Below are 20327 nucleotides of genomic sequence, written 5' to 3'. Positions count from 1 at the left end.
TGGGTGTACCAAACGTCACAAGTAACTGGGTGACTATAAAGGTACACTATAGCTATCTCCGAAAGTGTCTGTTGGGTTGACACGAATCGAGACTGGGATATGTCACTCTGTATGATGGAGAGGTATCTCTGGGCCCACTCGGTAATGCATCATCATAATGAGCTCAATGTGACCAAGTGGTTGGTCACGGGATCATGCATTACTTAACGAGTAAAGTGACTTGCCGGTAACGAGATTGAACGAGGTATTGGGATACCGACGATCGAATCTCGGGCAAGTAACGTACCGTTTGACAAAGGGAATTGTATACGGGATTACTTGAATCCTCGACATCGTGGTTCATACGATGAGATCATCGTGGAACATGTGGGAGCCAACATGGGTATCTAGATCCCGCTGTTGGTTATTGGCCGGAGAGCTGTCTCGGTCATGTATGTGTGTTTCCCGAACCCGTAGGGTCTACACACTTAAGGTTCGGTGACACTAGGGTTATTAGGAAGACTTGTATGTGATTACCGAATGTTGTTCGGAGTCCCGGATGAGATCCCGAACATCATGAGGACTTCCGGAATGGTCTGGAGGTGAAGATTTATATACGGAAAGTTGTAATACGGTCACCGGAAAGTTTCGGGGTCATACCGGTATTGTACCGAGGCCACCGAAAGGGTTTCGAGGGTCCACCGGGAGGGGCCACCTCTCCCGGAGGGCCTCATGGGCCGTGGAGGGAAGGGAACCAGCCCTTAGAGGGCTGGGCGCATCCCCCTTGGGCCCATGCGCCTAGGGTTTGGGGGAAACCCTAAGGGGGGCGCCCCCCTTGCTTGGGGGGCAAGTCCTCCCCCCCTTGGCCGCCCCCCTCTAGATCTCATCTAGAGGGGGCCGGCCCCCTTCCTCCTCCCCCTATAAATAGAGGGTAGAGGTGAGGGCTGCACAAGCACCTCCAAGGCGCAGCCCCTCCCCTCCACAACACCTCTCATCCTCCGCAGAAGCTTGGCGAAGCCCTGCCGGAGTACTGCCTCTGCATCACCACCACACCATCGTGCTGCTGCTGGAGCTTTCTTCCTCAACCTCTCCCTCCTCCTTGATGGATCAAGGCGCGGGAGACGTCTCCGCTTCGTACGTGTGTTGAACGCGGAGGTGCCATCCGTTCGGCGCTAGGATCTTCGGTGATTTGGATCACGACGAGTACGACTCCATCAACCCCGTTCTCTTGAATGCTTCCGCTCGCGATCTACAAGGGTATGTAAATGCACTCCTCTCTCTCGTTTCTAGATGACTCCATAGATTGATCTTGGTGATGTGTAGATTTTTTTTATTTTCTGCAACGATCTCCAACAGCGAAGGCCCATCATCCGCCGTTCGCGCACCAGCTCGCCCATCGATCTACACTGACTGTTGTCGTCCTACTCCGACCGGGAATCTTGCATCGCCCCCACCCGACGGCCAATCATAGCCGATGTTCGCTTGCTGGCCGGCCTGTACGGCCGCCCTGCCGACCGTCGTCGCCGGCTTCATCATGGACTCTGTCGCCACCCAGCGTCCACCGAGCGGTGTCCCCGACCTGGCGCGCGATCGGATTGATCACCCGCCCGCTGCATCTACGCCATGCGACTGACCATGCCCGTCGGTTGTGCGCGCCTTCGGAGGCCCCGTGAAGTCCGTCCCGAGTTCAGCGTGTCCCTCTATCGATCGAGCAACGGTCTGCCACCGCGTCGCCCCATCGGGCTGCAGCGCTGTCGCCCCGTGGTTGTTCTCGAGGCTGCACCGACCCGCGTCACCGTTGTGTATCCCTTCGGGCCGTAGTGCCGCAACCGCGGTCCACCGCCGCCCCGAGGCCGTTTGCTCCAGGTCGTCCCCGAGGAAGCACCGACCCTCGCACCGCCGCTGCGTCGCCTCATCGGGCCGTAGCGAGCGTGGCACGCGGTCCACGCTGCCGTCCCGAGACTGTTCCCGCGGTTGCATCGATCCGTGTTCCGCTTCTATTCCACCCTTTTGGGCTGTCGCGCCATGGCCTGCGGTCCCCGCCGCCGCCCCGAGGTCTTCCTGTCATCGCCCTAACCTGCCCGCCGCTGCTGCATCACCCTTACGGGCGGTAGCGCCACGGCCCGCGGTCCACTCCACCGTTACCACGCGTCGACCTTCCGTGGTATGCGACGCGCCATCTCCCTTGGCGTGGCAACGCCACCATCCACACCGGTCTTCGTCACATTGTCGGGCTCCTCGCCTACTTCGAGCATCGCCACCGCGCTCCTAACCAAACTGTCGCAGCCGCCGCTACCATCGTAGCCGCCGCCCGTCCACCTCCTTCGTCTTCATAGAGCATCAACCCATTTCCAGTGTCGCCGTCATCTACCCCGACCACTTCATCTACTCCGATAACCGCGAGCAACATCGGCCCCACGCCGATTGGCGCCGCAACCGTTGTCGAGTCCTTCTTTGTTGGCCTCTCTGACTTCTCCGACATGGCATACAACTCGTGCATGTCTCAGTCTACGTATGCCCGGTGCTGGCAACACCGATGTGTGCCTTCATCCACGATGTGTCGCTGGGCTTGGCAAACCCGGCGCGATGCCTCGTCAACACCGTCTTCTTCCCGGCGCACCACTACTTCGACACTAGTGCGCCCATGACTAACTCGACGCCTCTTTGCGCTCGCGGCTCGACAACGACTTCCTCGACACCGGCCACCCCAACTCGACATCGACCACGACATTCTTCGCACGGCTACCTCGACCACGACTCCACCACACACACTCTCGGCTACCTCAACAAACAGCACAAAGGGCTACCGCCTTGTTTGAGCAACCTCGTCGGGTTTCCACTTCAGTCACGATTTCCGCGATGGGTCGACCGTTACGACTGTGGTGGGGTGTCCGTCGTCTTGCCTTCGGATTCTTCTCCAGTCTCACCGTCTGCGTCGCTATCGTTGTGACTATGGGGGATGTTGACTACCGTGATTATTAGAAAAGCTAGGATAGCGTAGGATATTATTCTACCTTGCCTTGTACTCCAAGATGATCATGCACTCCTATATAACGAACTATTCCACCAAATCTCTCTCTCCCTTCCAACAGTGACCGCTGCCCTAGCACCCAAGGTCGAATTCCTCAATGCAGCAAAAACTCGTTGGATACTGGCAACTATTAGAAAATAAGACACTGCGGCGGTGGACACCAGTGTGGATGCGCGCACCGGGTGTGTCGAGCCGTGGCTGTAGCTAGGCGTGTGCGCCGTGCGCGCGGACGTTAGCGTAGCTCGCTAGACGTGCAGCACGTGTGTGTAGCGTGCATGCATGGAGCTGTTGGGGAGCCCCACTGTTTGTGGGCACCGGTATGAGTCGAGCGACAGTTTGTGTCTAACAAAAATTAGATTGTTCGTGCGGCGAGGCGTTTGTGCGCCGGAAAAAGATTCAGTGTGCTCATTCTTCCACCTTCGTCCGAGCAAATAAGAGATAGAGAGCGGCGAGCTGGTCCGGGGTTTGTCCCAACAGCAACATATTTGAAAGAATTTACAATCAAAGATAGGATAGTATCACTATTTTTCTCTTGGTTCATTGTAAAGATCAAAACCAGTGTAGTCTGCTAAAGTGTCATAGAAATACAAGAAACATGCCTCCATGATGCGGTTAACTTACCTATATGTTCGTATGAATGGTACATGTATAACTGTAGCACATTACACATGCAAGCAACTACCTGTCACGGTACGTTTTAACTTACATTTCGGCCTTATTGCCGTTGCGCCAGAGCATTGGCATGCCTTGATGGTGAATTGGTGAATTCGAAGCCCCTGGCTGGAGAGTATTTCACGTGGGCTACTTGGCAAGGCCATCCCCATGAATCCACGATGATGATATTGCTCTAGTTTGAGGGTGTCTTTAATATCGACCTCACCTATGTCCTTAGTTACAGGGAATGTCGACCAACCTTGCTGCTGCACGAGGCACACGTATTTCGTTGTACTCCAGCTATCGAGATGTGCCTTCCTAGCTTTAAATAGTCTATGAGGAGATCGCTACCATGAACAAGAGTTCATGCTATTCGCAAAAAAAAAAACAAGAGCACGAAGAACAGTTGCCAAGCCAATGAGATCTTATCATCTTGTCATATAGGCATGCATTGGAATTCAATTTTCTGGTGTTTGGGCGGGCAGTATCTTTCACAGCACATCATGAGGACCATTTGGTGTGCTTGGAAAGCGAGACATCGATGATCATCGCGCTGCATGAGCTTTCCCAAGGTGGTGGAGATTGCCGTTGTTGAATATGAGACTCATTTAAAGATACCGGGCCTCGGCGCTCTCATATCAGGCTTAGACGATGCTCTCTGGTATTCCTACTCTTCTACTTCAGCTTGTCTAGAATCTTTTCATCAAGATCTGGTTTAATTTTTATGTGTTTACTTTTTACCTTTTTTGGTCCAGTTTTACACATAAATCAGGCTTTCCCTACCTATGTATATGAAATGTAGGAACACTTTGACCTCTCATGATGTTTATCAAAAAATAATAATCCCCGGAGATTGTGTACAAAAGTAGGAACACGTAATTAAGCATGTGTTTTTCTACAACAGAAAGCTGCATCGATTCAAATGTACAGCAACGAGTACAGAGCTCGCATCTGTAACTGTTCTAATGCATAAGCTACGTACACAAAATTAATTAAGTGCCTTTATTAGGTAAGATGTCTCCATCTTAATATTTGTAGTCTGGGAATTAAATGAAGCATGTGCTCATTTTTGTAGTACACCACATATATGTTCTTTCCGGTGTTGGGAGAACAAAATCCGGGTGATGCAAAAAAATAAATTTACTCACTCCATCCGTAAATAGATTTTATTTTTGGCTATGAGCATAACCTATGGAACACAACCTAATTTGCCATTAATTTTTCACGCACATGCTAGTATGATAAGGTATTTCAATTGCCAAATATTACGTGATCATGAGTTAAAAGGATGGATAAATCTGTCCGATCAATATGTTTGCACGGTACAATTTCTTGGTGAGATGTTGCAATTATTGATTAATGTTTTGAGTCATGAAAGAGCACGGCGTACTACCGTAGTGTACCGGGCGCCAAATAGTGGACACTAGAAGTCTACAATCATGGACAGTGACCCAACCTAACTATATTTACTTTTTTGCCAGTTTTGGTAAAAACTAATTTTGCGAGGCAAGTCTACAAATGGACTCAATATCAACCGAAGGGAGCATATATAAATGGCAAACCAAAACCTATGTTATTTTCTTATTTTTTTCATATATCAAAACTTCCAAATGTCTTCACTCTTCTTCCTCCTTTCTTCATACTATTTGAGATCTACCGAAGACAACTCTAATGCCGGTCAACAAATCGTCCGCAGATGTCTCGACTGGACTGTCCGAACACTTTAAACCATCCAACGGAAGTTGTAAAATTTCTCCGGACTGGTCCAAACGTCTGAAATCTTCCCACCAGCACCGAACTAGGGGAGGTTTGGGGGAATCCAGACAACCGACTAGCTCAATGCCACAACCCACCTGTCCCACTCACCTCTTTTTCCTCTCTGTCCGCCTAACCCACTGTCAAGATTTGATGACTACGGTTGGATGGCCGGCAACCCCCACCCCCATTTCCCGTGGACACATCCAAATGTGTCCACGGACATTTGGTGTCATCCATTTCATGATCCCCATTGGAGTTTCCCTGGTATATGATTCTTCAGCTAGGTCGAACTAATTGAGGTGCATGTGCTCTTATTTCAATCACATATATGTGGCACACAATAGATTTTACGTTTGGCGTTGTAGCAAGTCTACTTTTGCTGAGAGTTTAACATGGTAGCTAGCTCGAGGAGCATTAGTGTAGAGTGTCCTGCATAATAGCTGGCAACCTGTATGTGCATAGTAGCATATTGCCTCATGGAAGTGATCCATGTAATATGTGCACGTGCATCAGTTGTTTAACTGTTAACTCAAAAGAAAAGTTGACGAGAGAGAAAACTAATTGTTGTCTCGTATTCGCGGTGACTGCTTCATGTCATCGACCGCACATAGAGAAGAATGAAAGAAGTCAATAACGTACATACGCACAGTACCCACTGCAGTACATATATGTCCGGCTATGTACAGTGCCTGGAACTATCATACGTACAGTACCCACTGCAGTACATATATGTCCGGCTTCAAATAAAAACTTATTTGTTCACGTGAACAATCAACCCTCGAGTAACAGAAGAAGAGCTTTCTGCGCCTTAGCATGCACACAGCCAAGAACACTGTCGTGCGTATTGACAAAGGAAGTTGAATTGGACTCAATTGCTCGTCATCACTTTCTATCTCGATTTGAAATTGGAGAGAAAAAAATCATCGCCAAGCAAACCTACCTCAACTGGTGGTTGTAGTTTAATTTGTTATCATGTGGTACGTGGTGAGCAATCAAAACATGATGAAAAGGTACTTTATTTTGTCTCCCAGATTTTAAAATTAGATATTTTTTATCCTAACTTCTGGTAATGAGCAGATTTGGCTTTGACCCTATTATAGTCATTAGGGTTGATAACATGGCGGAGATTTTGCACACGTAGCAACCATGTCAACATGACAAACATAAATAAAATAATTAGGGATTGATATATTAACACACAAGGAAAATAAATGCGAGAGAAATTTAGTTGTCATCTCGTATTCATGGTGACTATTTCATATCATCCGTGGATATGAAGATGAGAAGAGTATGTATATGTCCGGCTACATACAGTACCCGTGACTATCATGGTACAAGAAGTATCAGGTGATACCAGTCTTTAAATGATACCATATTACCAACTTGAAAAATTCAAATTTAGACATGTCAAAAAATTATGAAAAAATCATGGATCTTCATAACATATATGTCGACCACTCCTAAAAAATTCAGATCGAAAATGGAAATATATAAGGAGAAACAAAAAAGACAAAATTCAGATGTGAATAGTGTCATTTTTGCTTTTGTCTTCTTTTGACACTATTCATGATGATTTGTCTTTTTTGTTTCTCCTTGTAGATTTCGAATTTTGATCTGAATTTTTTAGGAGTGATCGACATATATGTTGCGAACATCCATGATTTTTTTCATAATTTTTTGACATGTTTAAATTTGAATTTTTCAAATTGGTATCATGGTATCATGTAAAGACTGGTATCATGTGATACTTTCCCCATGGTACAAATGAACACTGGTACTTGCAAACCACCCGACTTCAATTAAACACTTATTTGTTAACACCAATCGATTGGCCCTCGAGTAAAAAATAGGAGCTCTTAATTTGCTCTCTGCACGCGAGAATGCACACAACCAAGAACACTGTCATGTGTATTAATCATGGGAAGTATAATCGGAGCGGATTGCTCAAGGTTGCCAACTCGCTCAGGTTCGATAAAAACTTCAACTTGATATAAAAGTGGATGAAAAATACGTCGCCCACCACATGTATTTAACTATTGCTTGCAGTTTTACCTCATAGATTTTGAAATTAGACAAGTTTGACCCTAAAATTCCGATACTTGCAAACCACCTGGCTTCAAATAAACACTTATTTGTTCACGTGGACGATCGAACCTCGAGTAATAGAAGAAGAGCTCTCTAGACCCGACCATGCACACAAGCAAGAACATTGTCGTGCGTATTGACCAAGGAAGTAGAATCGGACTCGATTACATGTCATTTTCTATCTCGATTTTAAAATGAAGAAAAAACTCGTCGCCCAGCACACCTGCCTCAGCTCGTGGTTGTAGTTTAATTTTTACCATGTGTACGTGGTAGCAATGAAAACATGATTGAAAAAAGTAGTTTAATTTGTCCCATAGATTTTTCAATTAGAATTTTGTTACACCAACTTCTGGTAATGATCAGATTTGGGCTTTGACCCTATAAAAATCAGTGTGGTTGATAACATGGCGGATATTTTGCACACGTAGCAACCATGTCAACATGACAACATAAGTAAAATAATTAGGATTGATATACTACATTATGGGAGGTGATATATGTTATACATGCACGTGGATGATTTTTAACTATTAACATGCAAGAAAAATTAATGCGAGAGAAATTTAGTTGTCATCTCGTACCCAGAGCGACTATTTCATATAATCGATGGAAAGATGACAAGGGTACGAGATGACAACTAAATTTCTCTAGTACTCAGAACAAATACTTGCAACTACCCAGTATCAGAATAAAATTAAGTGATTAGAATTAGATTTTATCTAAAAAATTATAATAAAATTAAGAAAATTTTGGAAAACCTGAAGTATTCCAGGATAAAAAACAATAATCGTGTCAAATAAACTTCAAGAGAATTATCAAGGACTACTCATGAATGTTCAGAATTTATGTATGAGTTATCCAAAATTTCTCGATTTTTGATAAAACCTACAGATTTATTCCGCTTTTATTTTTCCCTAAAATTCACCTTTTTTTAGTAATGGATGTATCTTTATTTTTATCTTGTTTTTGTGCCGATTGGTTTGTGCGCAAAACCACCGCCACATCGCTGGTCATATAAATTTCACTAGGTCGGCGATCAAATCATCCAGCCTTTAATTTTATGGTATAGGGTTACAAATAAACTTAACTAAAACTTGAGTGTTCAAATATATTATACTCCCTTCCCATGCAAAACTAAGTTGTATATCCAACACCAACACTAGATCACTGTCAGTTTTTCTTCATGTATACATGACATGCACATTTCAAGATTGAAGTTCAACTTGCTTTGACATATCCCACGTTTTATGACATCATTGGGGCGCAATATTATGGAAATGTGGAATTTGAAGAAAAAAACACATGATGAGAATGACACGATATCTTGGTTCCTACTAAAAATAAAAACACAGGAATAGTTGAGAACAAGTGGTTGTCTCAAAACAGAGTGAGGGATGTGACTTGCTAGAGTTTAAACAAAAAATATATGTAGGCCTACCAAATTGTTAGTACCATTTAACTATATGTGGTGGCCTGGATGATTAATTATGCGGTGGCAAATTAGCTATCAAGCTTAGCTAAGCAGACTACGCTAACTAATTTATTGCAAACTGTAGCTAGCATGGGTACCACTTTCAGCCACATCAGCATTCACCATGGAAAAGGAAAAGTGTGCAAATGAAGGAAATAACACCAATGTTTGTCCACTTCTCTATTCCTCCAAATCTCCACAGGCTATACATATATATAGCGTGTGTGTGTTCCTTCTCTCTCATCTATTTTGGTGCTGCTAGCTACCTTGCTCTCTCCATTTTCTCTCTCTTCTTGGGTAGCTAGATCCTCCCCCCTCTCTCTAGCATCCATTCCATTCCTTTCTTTTGTACTACAGTAGTACTCTTCCACTTGATTCCCCCAGCTGCTGCTAACTTTCTTCCTCCCACTTTCTCTTCTCTCTAGATCACCAGCTATGATCTTCCTTCCTGCCTTCCTTGATTCATCAAACTTCTGGAACACCGACAACAACCAGCTTCAGGTATGCATCCTTGTGCTTCTAGCTAGCTAACTAATTACATATTCACTCATGATTTTGTTCGCACGACAAAAACCAGAATATGTGTGCACTCAGTGACCTAGGTTTGCTGATTGCAGATATATATCTTGCAATATACTCCATATCAGGGTTTTCTTTTCTAGAAAAAAATAACTGTAATCGACCGGTTTAAACGGCCAAGAGGTATTTCTCGGGTTGTGATACCAGAAATGTCAAAAAATGAATGTAAAGGGAAAAAGTGAATCAAATAGGGTATGTATACTCCCAAGAGGTCATAGGGACTCCCTTGGCCCAGGGAAGTTTATGTCTGATGTAGGTCAAACATCATATATTTTAATTGGAAATAAATTTAAAACAAAAATTCATTTGAATTATTCAAATGAAAAAAAAATAGATTTATCAGAAACTGGTTCGTCTTGTCATCCTGGGAAAAAACAGAATGAAGACAAAAAAAACCTAGCTCCATATACATATTGGCCGATATTTGATTACTCGTCTCCTTGTTGATTTGTAGCTGCAACAAATCGGCACTAACACTCATAGTACTACCACTCCTTCACCATCTGGTCCTGGTGATGGAGGATGCAACAGCAATAATGAAGAAGGGTTCATGGCCACGGCCGGGGTCGGCTTAGTCGCTGGAGGGGGCGGCAATGATGGTTGCAGCGGCGCTGGGGACGGCGATTGCAGTACCAACAGGAATAGCAAGTCGATGTCCATGTCGGAGCGAGCTCAGTTGGTGCGGTTGCCGCAACCGGTGTCGGGGCTCAACTGTCCGCGATGCGACTCCACCAACACCAAGTTTTGCTACTTCAATAACTACTCCCTTACCCAACCCCGCCACTTTTGTCGCTCTTGTCGCCGCTACTGGACCCGCGGCGGCGCGCTCCGCAATGTGCCTGTCGGTGGGGGGTATCGTCGCCATGCCAAGCGCAGGGGCAAGCCCAATGTGGTGTCAAACACCTCCCGATCTACCGCGGTAGGGACATCGTCCGTGACAACAACCATGTCTAGCAGTACCACTTATGCCACCGGCAGTGGCCCTGTGCCGCCCGGATTGCACAGCCCCATGTTCGGCAGCGCGCCGTCACACGATAGCCAGTTCGCCCACAGCTTCGACCAGGCAAGCCTTCGACTCAGCTCCCCCGACAGGCTGCTCTTTGCCGACGGTGGTTCTTGCACGGTGGACGGTTGTGCGCAACACCACCACAACCATGCCCATTGGAACGGGATGGAGCAGTGGTCGGCAGCGCAAATGGGCAGCTTCCAATTCATGCACGCCATGGATCATCAGATGTCTGGGGCAATGCCCATCACAATGGCTACCATGCAGGGCATGTTCCACCTAGGATTACAGAGCGTCGCTGGGGGTAAAGATGACAACAGAGGAGGCCACCAGTTGTACCACCCGTCGGCCAAGAGAAACCACAAGCAGCAGGATTACTCGAGCAGCAGGGGCATGTATGAGGACATGGTCAATGGCAATGGCGGCGGTGGTTACATTTAATATTCTAGCACTAGCAATGCAACTTGTAATTAGCTAGCTAGTTAGATCAAGATTTATTCTTAGATTAACGCCTCGTGAAATGGGCCGGCTATTGTACTAAAGTGAACTTTGGTGAAGTATATGGATCTATCATCTTGTCAATTATATGTTTTTTTTCTGAACTTGTTAATGTTGGATATGTACGCTCAACCATGCATGTTAATGCTTGGTATCGTAGCACTGGAATGTGCCTTGTTCATGACAGGTCCAAGGCTTCTCTCTCAGCTAGCAATGGTGGTTTCTCTCGAGACACGAAGAACAGATCACACACGGAAAATTTTTGCGACGCAAAGATACGCGTCTTTTCTGGCGTCTTTCTTTTATTCTTTAGAGATGAGCTAAACGGCATATGCCTACACACACGATCAGGCCAACGCCTTGACCGAGACTCACGCCAAGCTAACCCCACTATGCCTGATCCTAGATGCAAGGGACGTGCTGCATGCGCTTATCCAACGCGTCATGCACACGAAAATACAAAGCAAACGTGCATGCGTGATTACAAAAGGGAAACAAACAGACTAAAACAAGATTACACACTGAGATTCACCCCCTTAATCTTGTTTCTTCACCGCTCGGAGTCCAATGCGCTCGCGAAGCTCCAGGAACTTCACACGGGCGAGCGGCTTGGTCAGTATGTCGGCGAGCTGGTCGCCGGTTCGGACGTGCTCCACGGTGACCCTCCCTTCTTCAACGCACTCGCGAATGAAATGATAGCGAACATCTATGTGCTAGCTGCGATCATGATGGACTGAGTTCTTACAAAGCGCAATTGCAGATTTATTGTCCACTTTGATCAAAACCTTCTGCTGCTCCCTCTTCATCAGTTTCTTCTGCTGCTCTTTGTTCATCAGTTCACCAAGCAGCCATGATAACCAAATTCCCTGACAAGCAGTGATAGCTGCAGCAATATATTCTGCTTCGCACGATGATGTTGCCACTACCTTTTGTTTCTGTGAGACCCAAGTTACTGGATTGGTGCCAAGAAAGTATAGCACACCTGATGTGCTTTTACGATCATCAAGATCACCAGCATGGTCACTATCACTGTATCCAACAAGTCGTGGCTCCTCTTCTTCCTTCCTTTCATAGTGACAGCCGAGATGAATGGTGCCACGGATGTACCTCAAAATCTGCTTGACTGCTGCCATGTGGTTCACCGTAGGAGCTTCCATGAAACGACTAACGACGCCCACTGAGTAAGCAAGATCCGGCCTTGTGTTTACCAAATACCTTAGACTCCCAACTATGCTGCGGTACTGAGTTGAGTCCACCTGATCAGTTTTAACTAGCTTCAGTCTTGGCTCCATTGGTACTTGACTTGGGTTGCACTCTGCCATTCCAACCTTCTCAAGGATCTTCTGAGCATATCCGGCCTGGCTGAGTGTAACGCCATTGGCGGTCTGGGCTACCTCGATCCCGAGATAGTATGACAACAAACCCAGATCACTCATTTTGAACAGATTTTTCATCTGCTCCTTGAAGCTATCAATCTCCACTTGGCTTGCACCAGTGATCACCAAGTCATCGACATAAACGCCTACGAGCAGCCGCGAGCCACCTTTGCTTCTCATGTACACCGCGTGCTCAAGAGGACATCTCTCGAACCCGAGCGTGAGCAGAGTGGCGTGCAACTTGGCATACCATGCTCTCGGCGCCTGACGAAGTCCATACAATGCCTTGTTCAGCTTCAAGACTTTGTGCTCATTGCCCTCTTCTTCATAGCCAGGGGGTTGTCGCACGAACACCTCCTCCTGCAGCTCTCCGTTCAAGAATGCGGACTTTACGTCCATGTGGTGCAGACGCCAGCCCTCAAGTGCAGCCACAGCAATGAGCAGACGCACAGTTTCCATGCGCGCAACAGGGGCAAATACTTCATCAAAATCCACCCCCTCGCGCTGCACATATCCCTTTGCAACAAGGCGGGCTTTATGCTTGACGATGGCGCCGCTCGGATCTTTCTTCAGCTTGTATACCCATTTCAGACCGATGGGTTTTTGTCCGGGCGGGAGGTCGACGAGCTGCCATGTATCATTGCCACGGATGGAGTCAACCTCTTCCTCCATGGCACGCCTCCAGCTTGGCTCCTTCCGAGCCTCGACGAGTGACGTGGGCTCCTCTGTACCGAGCAAGCACAACTCAGCATCCACACCGGCGTCGACGAACTGCAACTCTACACCAGGTGGAACCGTGTTTCCTCCAAGATCTCCATCAGGTTTCTGAACCCCTTGGGCCCGAGCTCGTCGTAGGTGTGCGACGGAGGCGTCTGCCCCTCGTCAGCGTCTGCAGCGGTGTTCACTGCTATGCCTGCAGAAACACTTGCTGCTCTCGGCGTGCTCTGCGTCGCGGGCGACTCGCACGGCGTGCCGATTGGAGTGGCACTGGCCGGTGTGGTCTCGCCCGTCTCTGCATGTACGCCGTCCTCCAACGTCACCTTAGTTGTACCCGTAGTGGAGATGATTGGATACGTCACTGTAAACGCCTCATAACTCGACGCTTCTTGCCTGTGCACTGTGCTCCAATCCCATTGCTGCTTCTCGTCAAACACTACGTCCCTTGTGACGATGACACGGTTGCTGATCGGATCAAATACTCGATAGGCTTTTGTGTTCGGCTCATACCCGAGTAGAACTGTACGAACGCTCCTGTCCGCAAGCTTCGACGAGTTCGGCTTTGTCACCTTGGTATAAGCGACACAGCCAAACGTACGCAGGTGCTCGACACAGGGCTTCCGTGCACACCAGGCTTCATACGGTGTCTGGCCGGCGACACTCTTCGTCGGTGCACGGTTCAGGAGGTAGACAACAGTGGTGACCGCCTCCCCCCAGAATTTTCCTGGGACTCCCTTGCTCTTCAACAGACTACGAGCCATGCCAACAATTGTCTGATTGCGGCGCTCGACGACGCCATTTTGCTGCGGTGAATAAGGTGCCATGAGGAAGTGTTTGATGCCGTGGTCGTCGCAGTATGCCGTGAACGCCTTTGAGGTGAACTCACCACCTCGGTCAGTGCGGAGTGCCTTAAGGTCGAGCTCCACTTCCTTCTCTGCACCAAGTCTGAACCTATGAAAGGCACCAAGTGCCTGGTCCTTGGTTTTCAGCAGAATTAGCCACATGAACCTGGAGACATCATCGACAAGCAGAAGAAAGTAGCGGTTGCCGGCGGGTGTTGGTGGAGAGATTGGCCCGCAGAGGTCACCGTGGACCAACGCTAGCGGGCGCTCAGCACGGTATGTCGCCTCGCTAGGGAATGACAGTCGCCGCTGCTTCCCAACGAGGCAGCCATCGCATATCTGATCAATATGATCTATGCGCGGCAGTCCATGTACCATCTCCTTCTGCGCTAGCTCGCGCAACGCCTTGAAGTTGAGATGACCGTACCGTGCATGCCAAAGCCAAGCCGTGTCGCCGCAGTTAGCCATGAGGCAGACCGGCTGCGCCTGGCTCAGGTCGAGGATGTAGAGACGGCTCTGGTTCCGCAGCACGTGCGCGAGAAGCTCGCGTGCCTTGTCGTAAATCTCCATGTAGTCGTCCTCGATCACCACCTTGCACCCACGTTCAGCAAGTTGGCCCAAACTGATGATGCAGCTCTTCAGCGACGGGATGTAGTACACATTTGCAAGGGCACGGTGTTCACCGTTCAGGCACTGGAACAACACAGTGCCACGCCCAACAATGTCCACGGCTGAACCATCCCCAAACCTGACCTTCCCAGTCACAGTGAGGTCGAGGTCCAAGAACTTCTCCTTGATCCCTGTCATATGATTGCTAGCACCAGTATCTAAATACCAAGCATCACCTTTGTACCTTTTCGGGTGTACCTTTTCTTCATTGAGGAGAACCTCGCCGGAGTGCTCGTCAGTTTCAGTCAGATCACAGATCTCCGCCATGAGCAGAGTTGCTGGACCTTCATCTTCCTTCTCTGCCATGAGAGCCCTCTCCTTCTTTGGCCTGCGGCACTCAGCAGCAAAGTGACCTTTAATACCTCAGTTGTGGCACTTGTACTTCTTCTTCCAGTCGTTGTTCTTGCCACGGACGGAGTTTGAGTTGGAGCCATGCTGCTGTGGTTTCTTGCCGTGGCTTCCGGATCGGTCGCCGTTCTGGCCACCGGACGACGATCCCTCACCTCCTGTCTTCTTCCCTTCGAGCTTCTCCCACTGTGCACGTGACAACATCAGGTGCTCCCCTTCCTGAGGATTGCCGAAGGTAGAACGTACGCGCTCGTCGTACGCCTTGTAACGCCCCACCAAGTCTTCAGTTGACAGGGTTTTGAGATCGATGCACTGCTCGATCGTGGTCACCAGCTGCATGTAACGCGCCGGTGCTGCACGCAGGAACTTGCGCACAACCTCGATCTCGTCGAGCTTCTCACCGAGGCCACGAATCCCGCTGACGAGCGATGTGACGCGCGTAGCGAATTCGTCCACGGTCTTGCTCTCCGCCATCTTCAGTTCCTCGAACTGCTTCTTGTACGTCTGCAAGTTTGCCTCGCGAACGCGGTCGTGGCCGAGATGGGACTTCTTGATGGCTTCCCAGGCTTCTTTTGCCGAATCCTTGCCAGCGAGAGTTGGAAGCATCGTCTTGGGCACGGCGCGATAAATCGCGGTTAGCGCCCCACGATCTTTGCGGTACTCAGCACCGCCTTCCGCGTACTCGGGGCCTGCCTTGTCAAACGGCTCCGGCTTGACTTCCATCGCCTCCGGCAGCGTCAGCGTTCCATCTCCGCTGCTTTTCGGCAAGCCCCGTGGCATGATCTTGGGCATACAATCAAAGCTCTGATACCAAATGACAGGTCCAAGGCTTCTCTCTCAGCTAGCAATGGTGGTTTCTCTCGAGACACGAAGAACAGATCACACACGGAAGATCTTTGCGTCGCAAAAATCTTCCGTGTGTGATCTGTTCTTCGTGACTCGAGAGAAACCACCATTGCTAGCTGAGAGAGAAGCCTTGGACCTGTCAGTTCACTCTTAATACCCTATCACCAGCTTGGTAGGCGGTACACATGGAGTGCGACCATCAGTCATAGTGCCTAATAAGTTGGTGGTAGGCTTACCACTATATTGCCGACATTGACAACGATAGGGTCCGGTTGTGTGCGACCTTCAATGAGAGAAGATTTTCAGGGGTAGCCAGGATTCTGCTGTCAGATAAGGCTGTGGTACCATTTCAAGCCTACTTCCTACTAAGTTGGTTGTAGACTTAACTTTGTAATGCCAGAGTTGGCGGCAGTGAGGTTTACAAATGAACATGTTCACAAGTTAAAAAAGATAAATAACACATGCTTCTCAAATGAAAGTTCATGACATTAGGTAGTACAAGTCTTCTATATAAGACTCTATCAAGTCACATGGTGCTATTTCCCCTTCTTGTCAGCGTGCTTCATCTTCGTCTTGTGCAAAGGAAGCCATTTCATGCTTCCTCATCCACTCCTCCTCACAGACATCCTCCCCAATGCACCGCCTCCCCGCCACCCACTTTCGTGCTTGCTTCCTCAAAAGCTCACGACACTCCACCTCCTCTAGATGCAAAGACTCATTGAACTGATGTCTGGCTATGCACCTATCACTCTACAGGTCATTTCAGATATGTTTTGGTACCTCATGATCTACGCATGTATAGTCTTCCAAGGAGGAGGAGGCGACTACGAAAAACATGTCTGTACTATAATATGTACCGCCAAATGGGATTTCTTGATGTTGTATCTAACGTACCAGCTGGCAATCATAGGTGTTAGGACGTGCACGATTTTGTTCATATTTGGGACGCAACAAGAATCTTCTTCCTTCAGCCCATGACTTCTTCAAGTCTGTGGAATCTGTCACAACACAAGGGTCATCACACCAACATGTAGATATGTTCACATATTTTTCCTTCTTGTTTGCCAACTCACTTCCACTTCACTTATTCACATGTACTCTTGGTCGGTGCAAGGCGGCCTAGTCATGGAAAGGGTGAAGCTAAACAGGAACAATTGTTAGCAAAAGACATAAGCAAAGAAAATGTGTAAACTCAATAAAGCAAGAAGTATTAATAAAGAGATTTATAAATGTGAAAGTAACAAGTGCTTACCATAGGATCAGTGACACCCTTTTGAGCATCATCATCGATAAGTTTGTTCATGTTTTCAAGACTACTCGCTCTTACTTATCTTGTCGCTCGATTTAAACGTGTGGCACAATTTTATTTCATCATTTGGTATTGCTATATCAATCACCATCCAAATAACCTTTTTCTAGTTAAATAAATGGAAATTACACTATTGTGGTGAGTGTGCTTCATAGCGCAATTGTGCTTTATATTGTTAATATATGATTAACTATATTGTTGTGCTTGTGTAATAACATTAATAGTTTGCTACTTAACGAGAAACATTTTTGTTATAGAACTCCAATGTCTATCATTGCAAATGCGTTTATGATATGCTAAATCATACTTTATGGTGGAAATTTTCTTAGATTTTTGAAACTTCCACAATTGACATACCTTTCCATCGAATTCAAATCCTATCAACATCAGCAAAACAGAGTTAAGAGAATAAAATTATGTCAAGTTGTAATATAGTTGACGACATTTATGTGTAACAGATGTGTTAGCACTCAGTATAGTACCCTAAAATATCTAGGTAGAGGGTTGTTGAGAGTATGAGTAAAATTTACAAAGTTGAGACTTCTAGAGTATATGATTGCATAATCTATGTTTAAACAACTTGAAAGTTGTATGATATGCGTCCATGTGATTTGCCACATCAGACCTTTTCCTTGTACTCCTGCTTACTAGCATCGCTCATTTCTTGCACAAATCTAGCTTCATATTCTCTTGGAACAGGCTTTTGCCCCTCTTGTACGATAAATTCAAGTGTCCGGACGATATAAGGTGATGAGAAAACCTTGATACAAAGAAAATCAAATAAAAATCAAAAGTAAGAGAACACGGCACACACAACTCTGTGCCATGACCTCATTGTCGGGCCAGGCACAGGACAAACCAAACACTATCCAGATCCCCTCAGCGTTCGTCAACAAAGAGCAGCCCCGCGTCCCCAGGAGAAACAACTGGATGTGCCACAAAGCTCTTGCCAAACTATCGTCGGAGAGGTTCCCCTGCCCTCTCACTTTGGTATGAGGAGTGTCGATCCTGCTGGTGAGCAGTACGAGCTGATAGCGATGATGATGGAGTCACATTTAAAATATAAGAGACAACCCAGACCGCCCCATGATGAAATCCAAGATGCAACATGTTAATAGCCAAGCCTGCCTAAATAAGTCGGAGTGGAAGGTACCTGAGCTCCAGGACGATGACCCCAAGAGGGTAATGGTGCAACATGGTACCCCTACCGCGAGTATGAAAAACATAGAATTGTTTTCACCTAGAGCCCTCGCACGTGGAGGATAACCACAATGACGCTCTCAAGAGGGACAAAACACACATAGGCATTGCCATTGTTGATGCCAAAACACAAAGCTTTCCCTCGAAACCTGTCCGTGCAAATAGAAGGCACCCAACACAATAAGCCGACCACTAGTAGAAAACATGGCTTTGGTTGAGGCCAGGATAAGGGCATTAACTCCGGTTCACTACGAACTGGGACCAAAGGGTGCATCAGTCCCGGTTCATGAGGCCAGGGCGCCGGCCGGTCCTCGGGGCCATTGGTCCTGGTTCGTCTGGCACTTTTTGTCCCGGTTCCAGACACGAAGCGGGACCAATGGGCCTTGCTCCTTGTCTAGCACCTTTAGCCCTGGTTGGTGGCTGGAATCGGGACCAAAGGTTGCCCTTTAGTTCCTGTTTTAGCCACAAACCGGGACTAAAGAGAAGCCTATATATACCCGCGCCCCTGCCCGCTCAGTGCTATGTTTTTTGGCCGGCCATGTGGGAGAGGTGTGTGTGTTGCTCTAGCTGTCACCTCCTTGCACATGAGGTGTTCGAGGAAATTCCCAAGCCACACTTAAGCTTTCTCCTCTCCAAGCTCGACCTCCAAGCTCCATTTTCTTCAATATTTTTCTAGGTTTGGCGGTCTGTCTTGTCCCGTCCCCGTCCTCACCATCATCGATCACCTGCGCCGATCTCGTCGCCGGCACCACCGTGGTGAGCCTCTTGTTCTTATCTTCTTTCTAAAAGAAAATTCTTACTTGTATGATTTAGATAGATACTTGTATAATTTTCTTACTTTTATTATTGTTTGTTATTATATACTGCCATGGTTTTGGTATCCGCCCCCGTCGGCCCTCATCCTGTCTATGATTCGGATGTGGTATATTATCTTTTATAACTATTTTTTTCATTTAGTGTTTATGACAATTATGCCGACCAACATGACATAGATGTTTTTATCTAGGCGGTATGTGAATTGAAAATTCCAACCGACACTCTTGTCGAGAGGTTAAATATAGTTGAAAAAGAAAACAATTACTTGAAGAAAAAATTGAAAAAAATTGAGGAGGGGAAGATGGAATTGGAGTTGCATGTTGCGGATGTCGTCGATGATCACAAGATCTAGATGGATGCAATGCGCTTGAAGATTAGAAAGATTAGAAAATATGTCATTCATACTGAAGCTTGGTATCATTATGCCGTTGGATCAATTGTTATCTTAGTTGCGATTATGATCGCATTTGTTCTTGCATGTAAATGTTTTACATAGTTTCAATGTATGTTTTAATTACATGCTCTAAAGAGCTATATGTTGTTCAATGAGAACTATGTATGAACTTTATGTTTTTATTTTTTCAGTAATAACATTTGATCACTAATGTGCTTTGGTTTTAATGCGATGATGAACTTCTATTAATTTGGTCACTTCTCTATTCATGCTATTCTGTAATGGTTTTTGACACACTTAATTATATATAATGCACGCAGATGAACCGACAATGGATGTACGGTGATAGAGCACCTCCGAGTACATTAAGGGCCTGCATAATTTTCTCAAAGTGGCTGAGGCAAACAAGTAGAATGGTTTTATGAATTGTCCATGTACTATCTATAGGAATACGAAGGATTACTCTGACTCGAAAACCCTTCACGTCCACCTACTTGACAAGGGTTTCATACCACACTATATTATTTGGACCAAGCACGGAGAAAGAGGGGTTATGATGGAAGACAACGAATAAGAAGAGGATGATGACAACTATCCACCTGAATACGATGATACTGCAATGGGGGAAGCTGAAGATCAAGAGGAACCAAACGATGTACTCGATGATGATCTTCGCCGGGTCATTGTTGATGCAAAGAGACAATGCCAAAGTGAACGGGAGAAGTTGAAGTTTGATCGCATGTTAGAGG

The 20327-nt window shown here is 46.8% G+C and overlaps 1 protein-coding gene across 1 annotated transcript; it reads left to right on the top strand.

The window, feature by feature from the left end:
* The first annotated feature begins 9410 nt into the window (after window positions 1-9410).
* LOC123067040 (dof zinc finger protein DOF3.2-like) lies at window positions 9411-11004 on the top strand. The gene is made up of 2 exons (XM_044490000.1): window positions 9411-9479; window positions 10012-11004. The coding sequence occupies exons 1-2, from the start codon at window positions 9414-9416 to the stop codon at window positions 11002-11004; spliced, it is 1059 nt and encodes a 352-aa protein (XP_044345935.1). The 5' UTR covers window positions 9411-9413.
* The last annotated feature ends 9323 nt before the right edge of the window (window positions 11005-20327 follow it).

This window comes from Triticum aestivum, chromosome 3B, assembly GCF_018294505.1.
Source record: "Triticum aestivum cultivar Chinese Spring chromosome 3B, IWGSC CS RefSeq v2.1, whole genome shotgun sequence".
Lineage (NCBI taxonomy): Eukaryota > Viridiplantae > Streptophyta > Magnoliopsida > Poales > Poaceae > Triticum > Triticum aestivum.
Note: the sequence above shows the minus strand (reverse complement) of the source record. Positions and strands in the feature narration are given on the sequence as shown.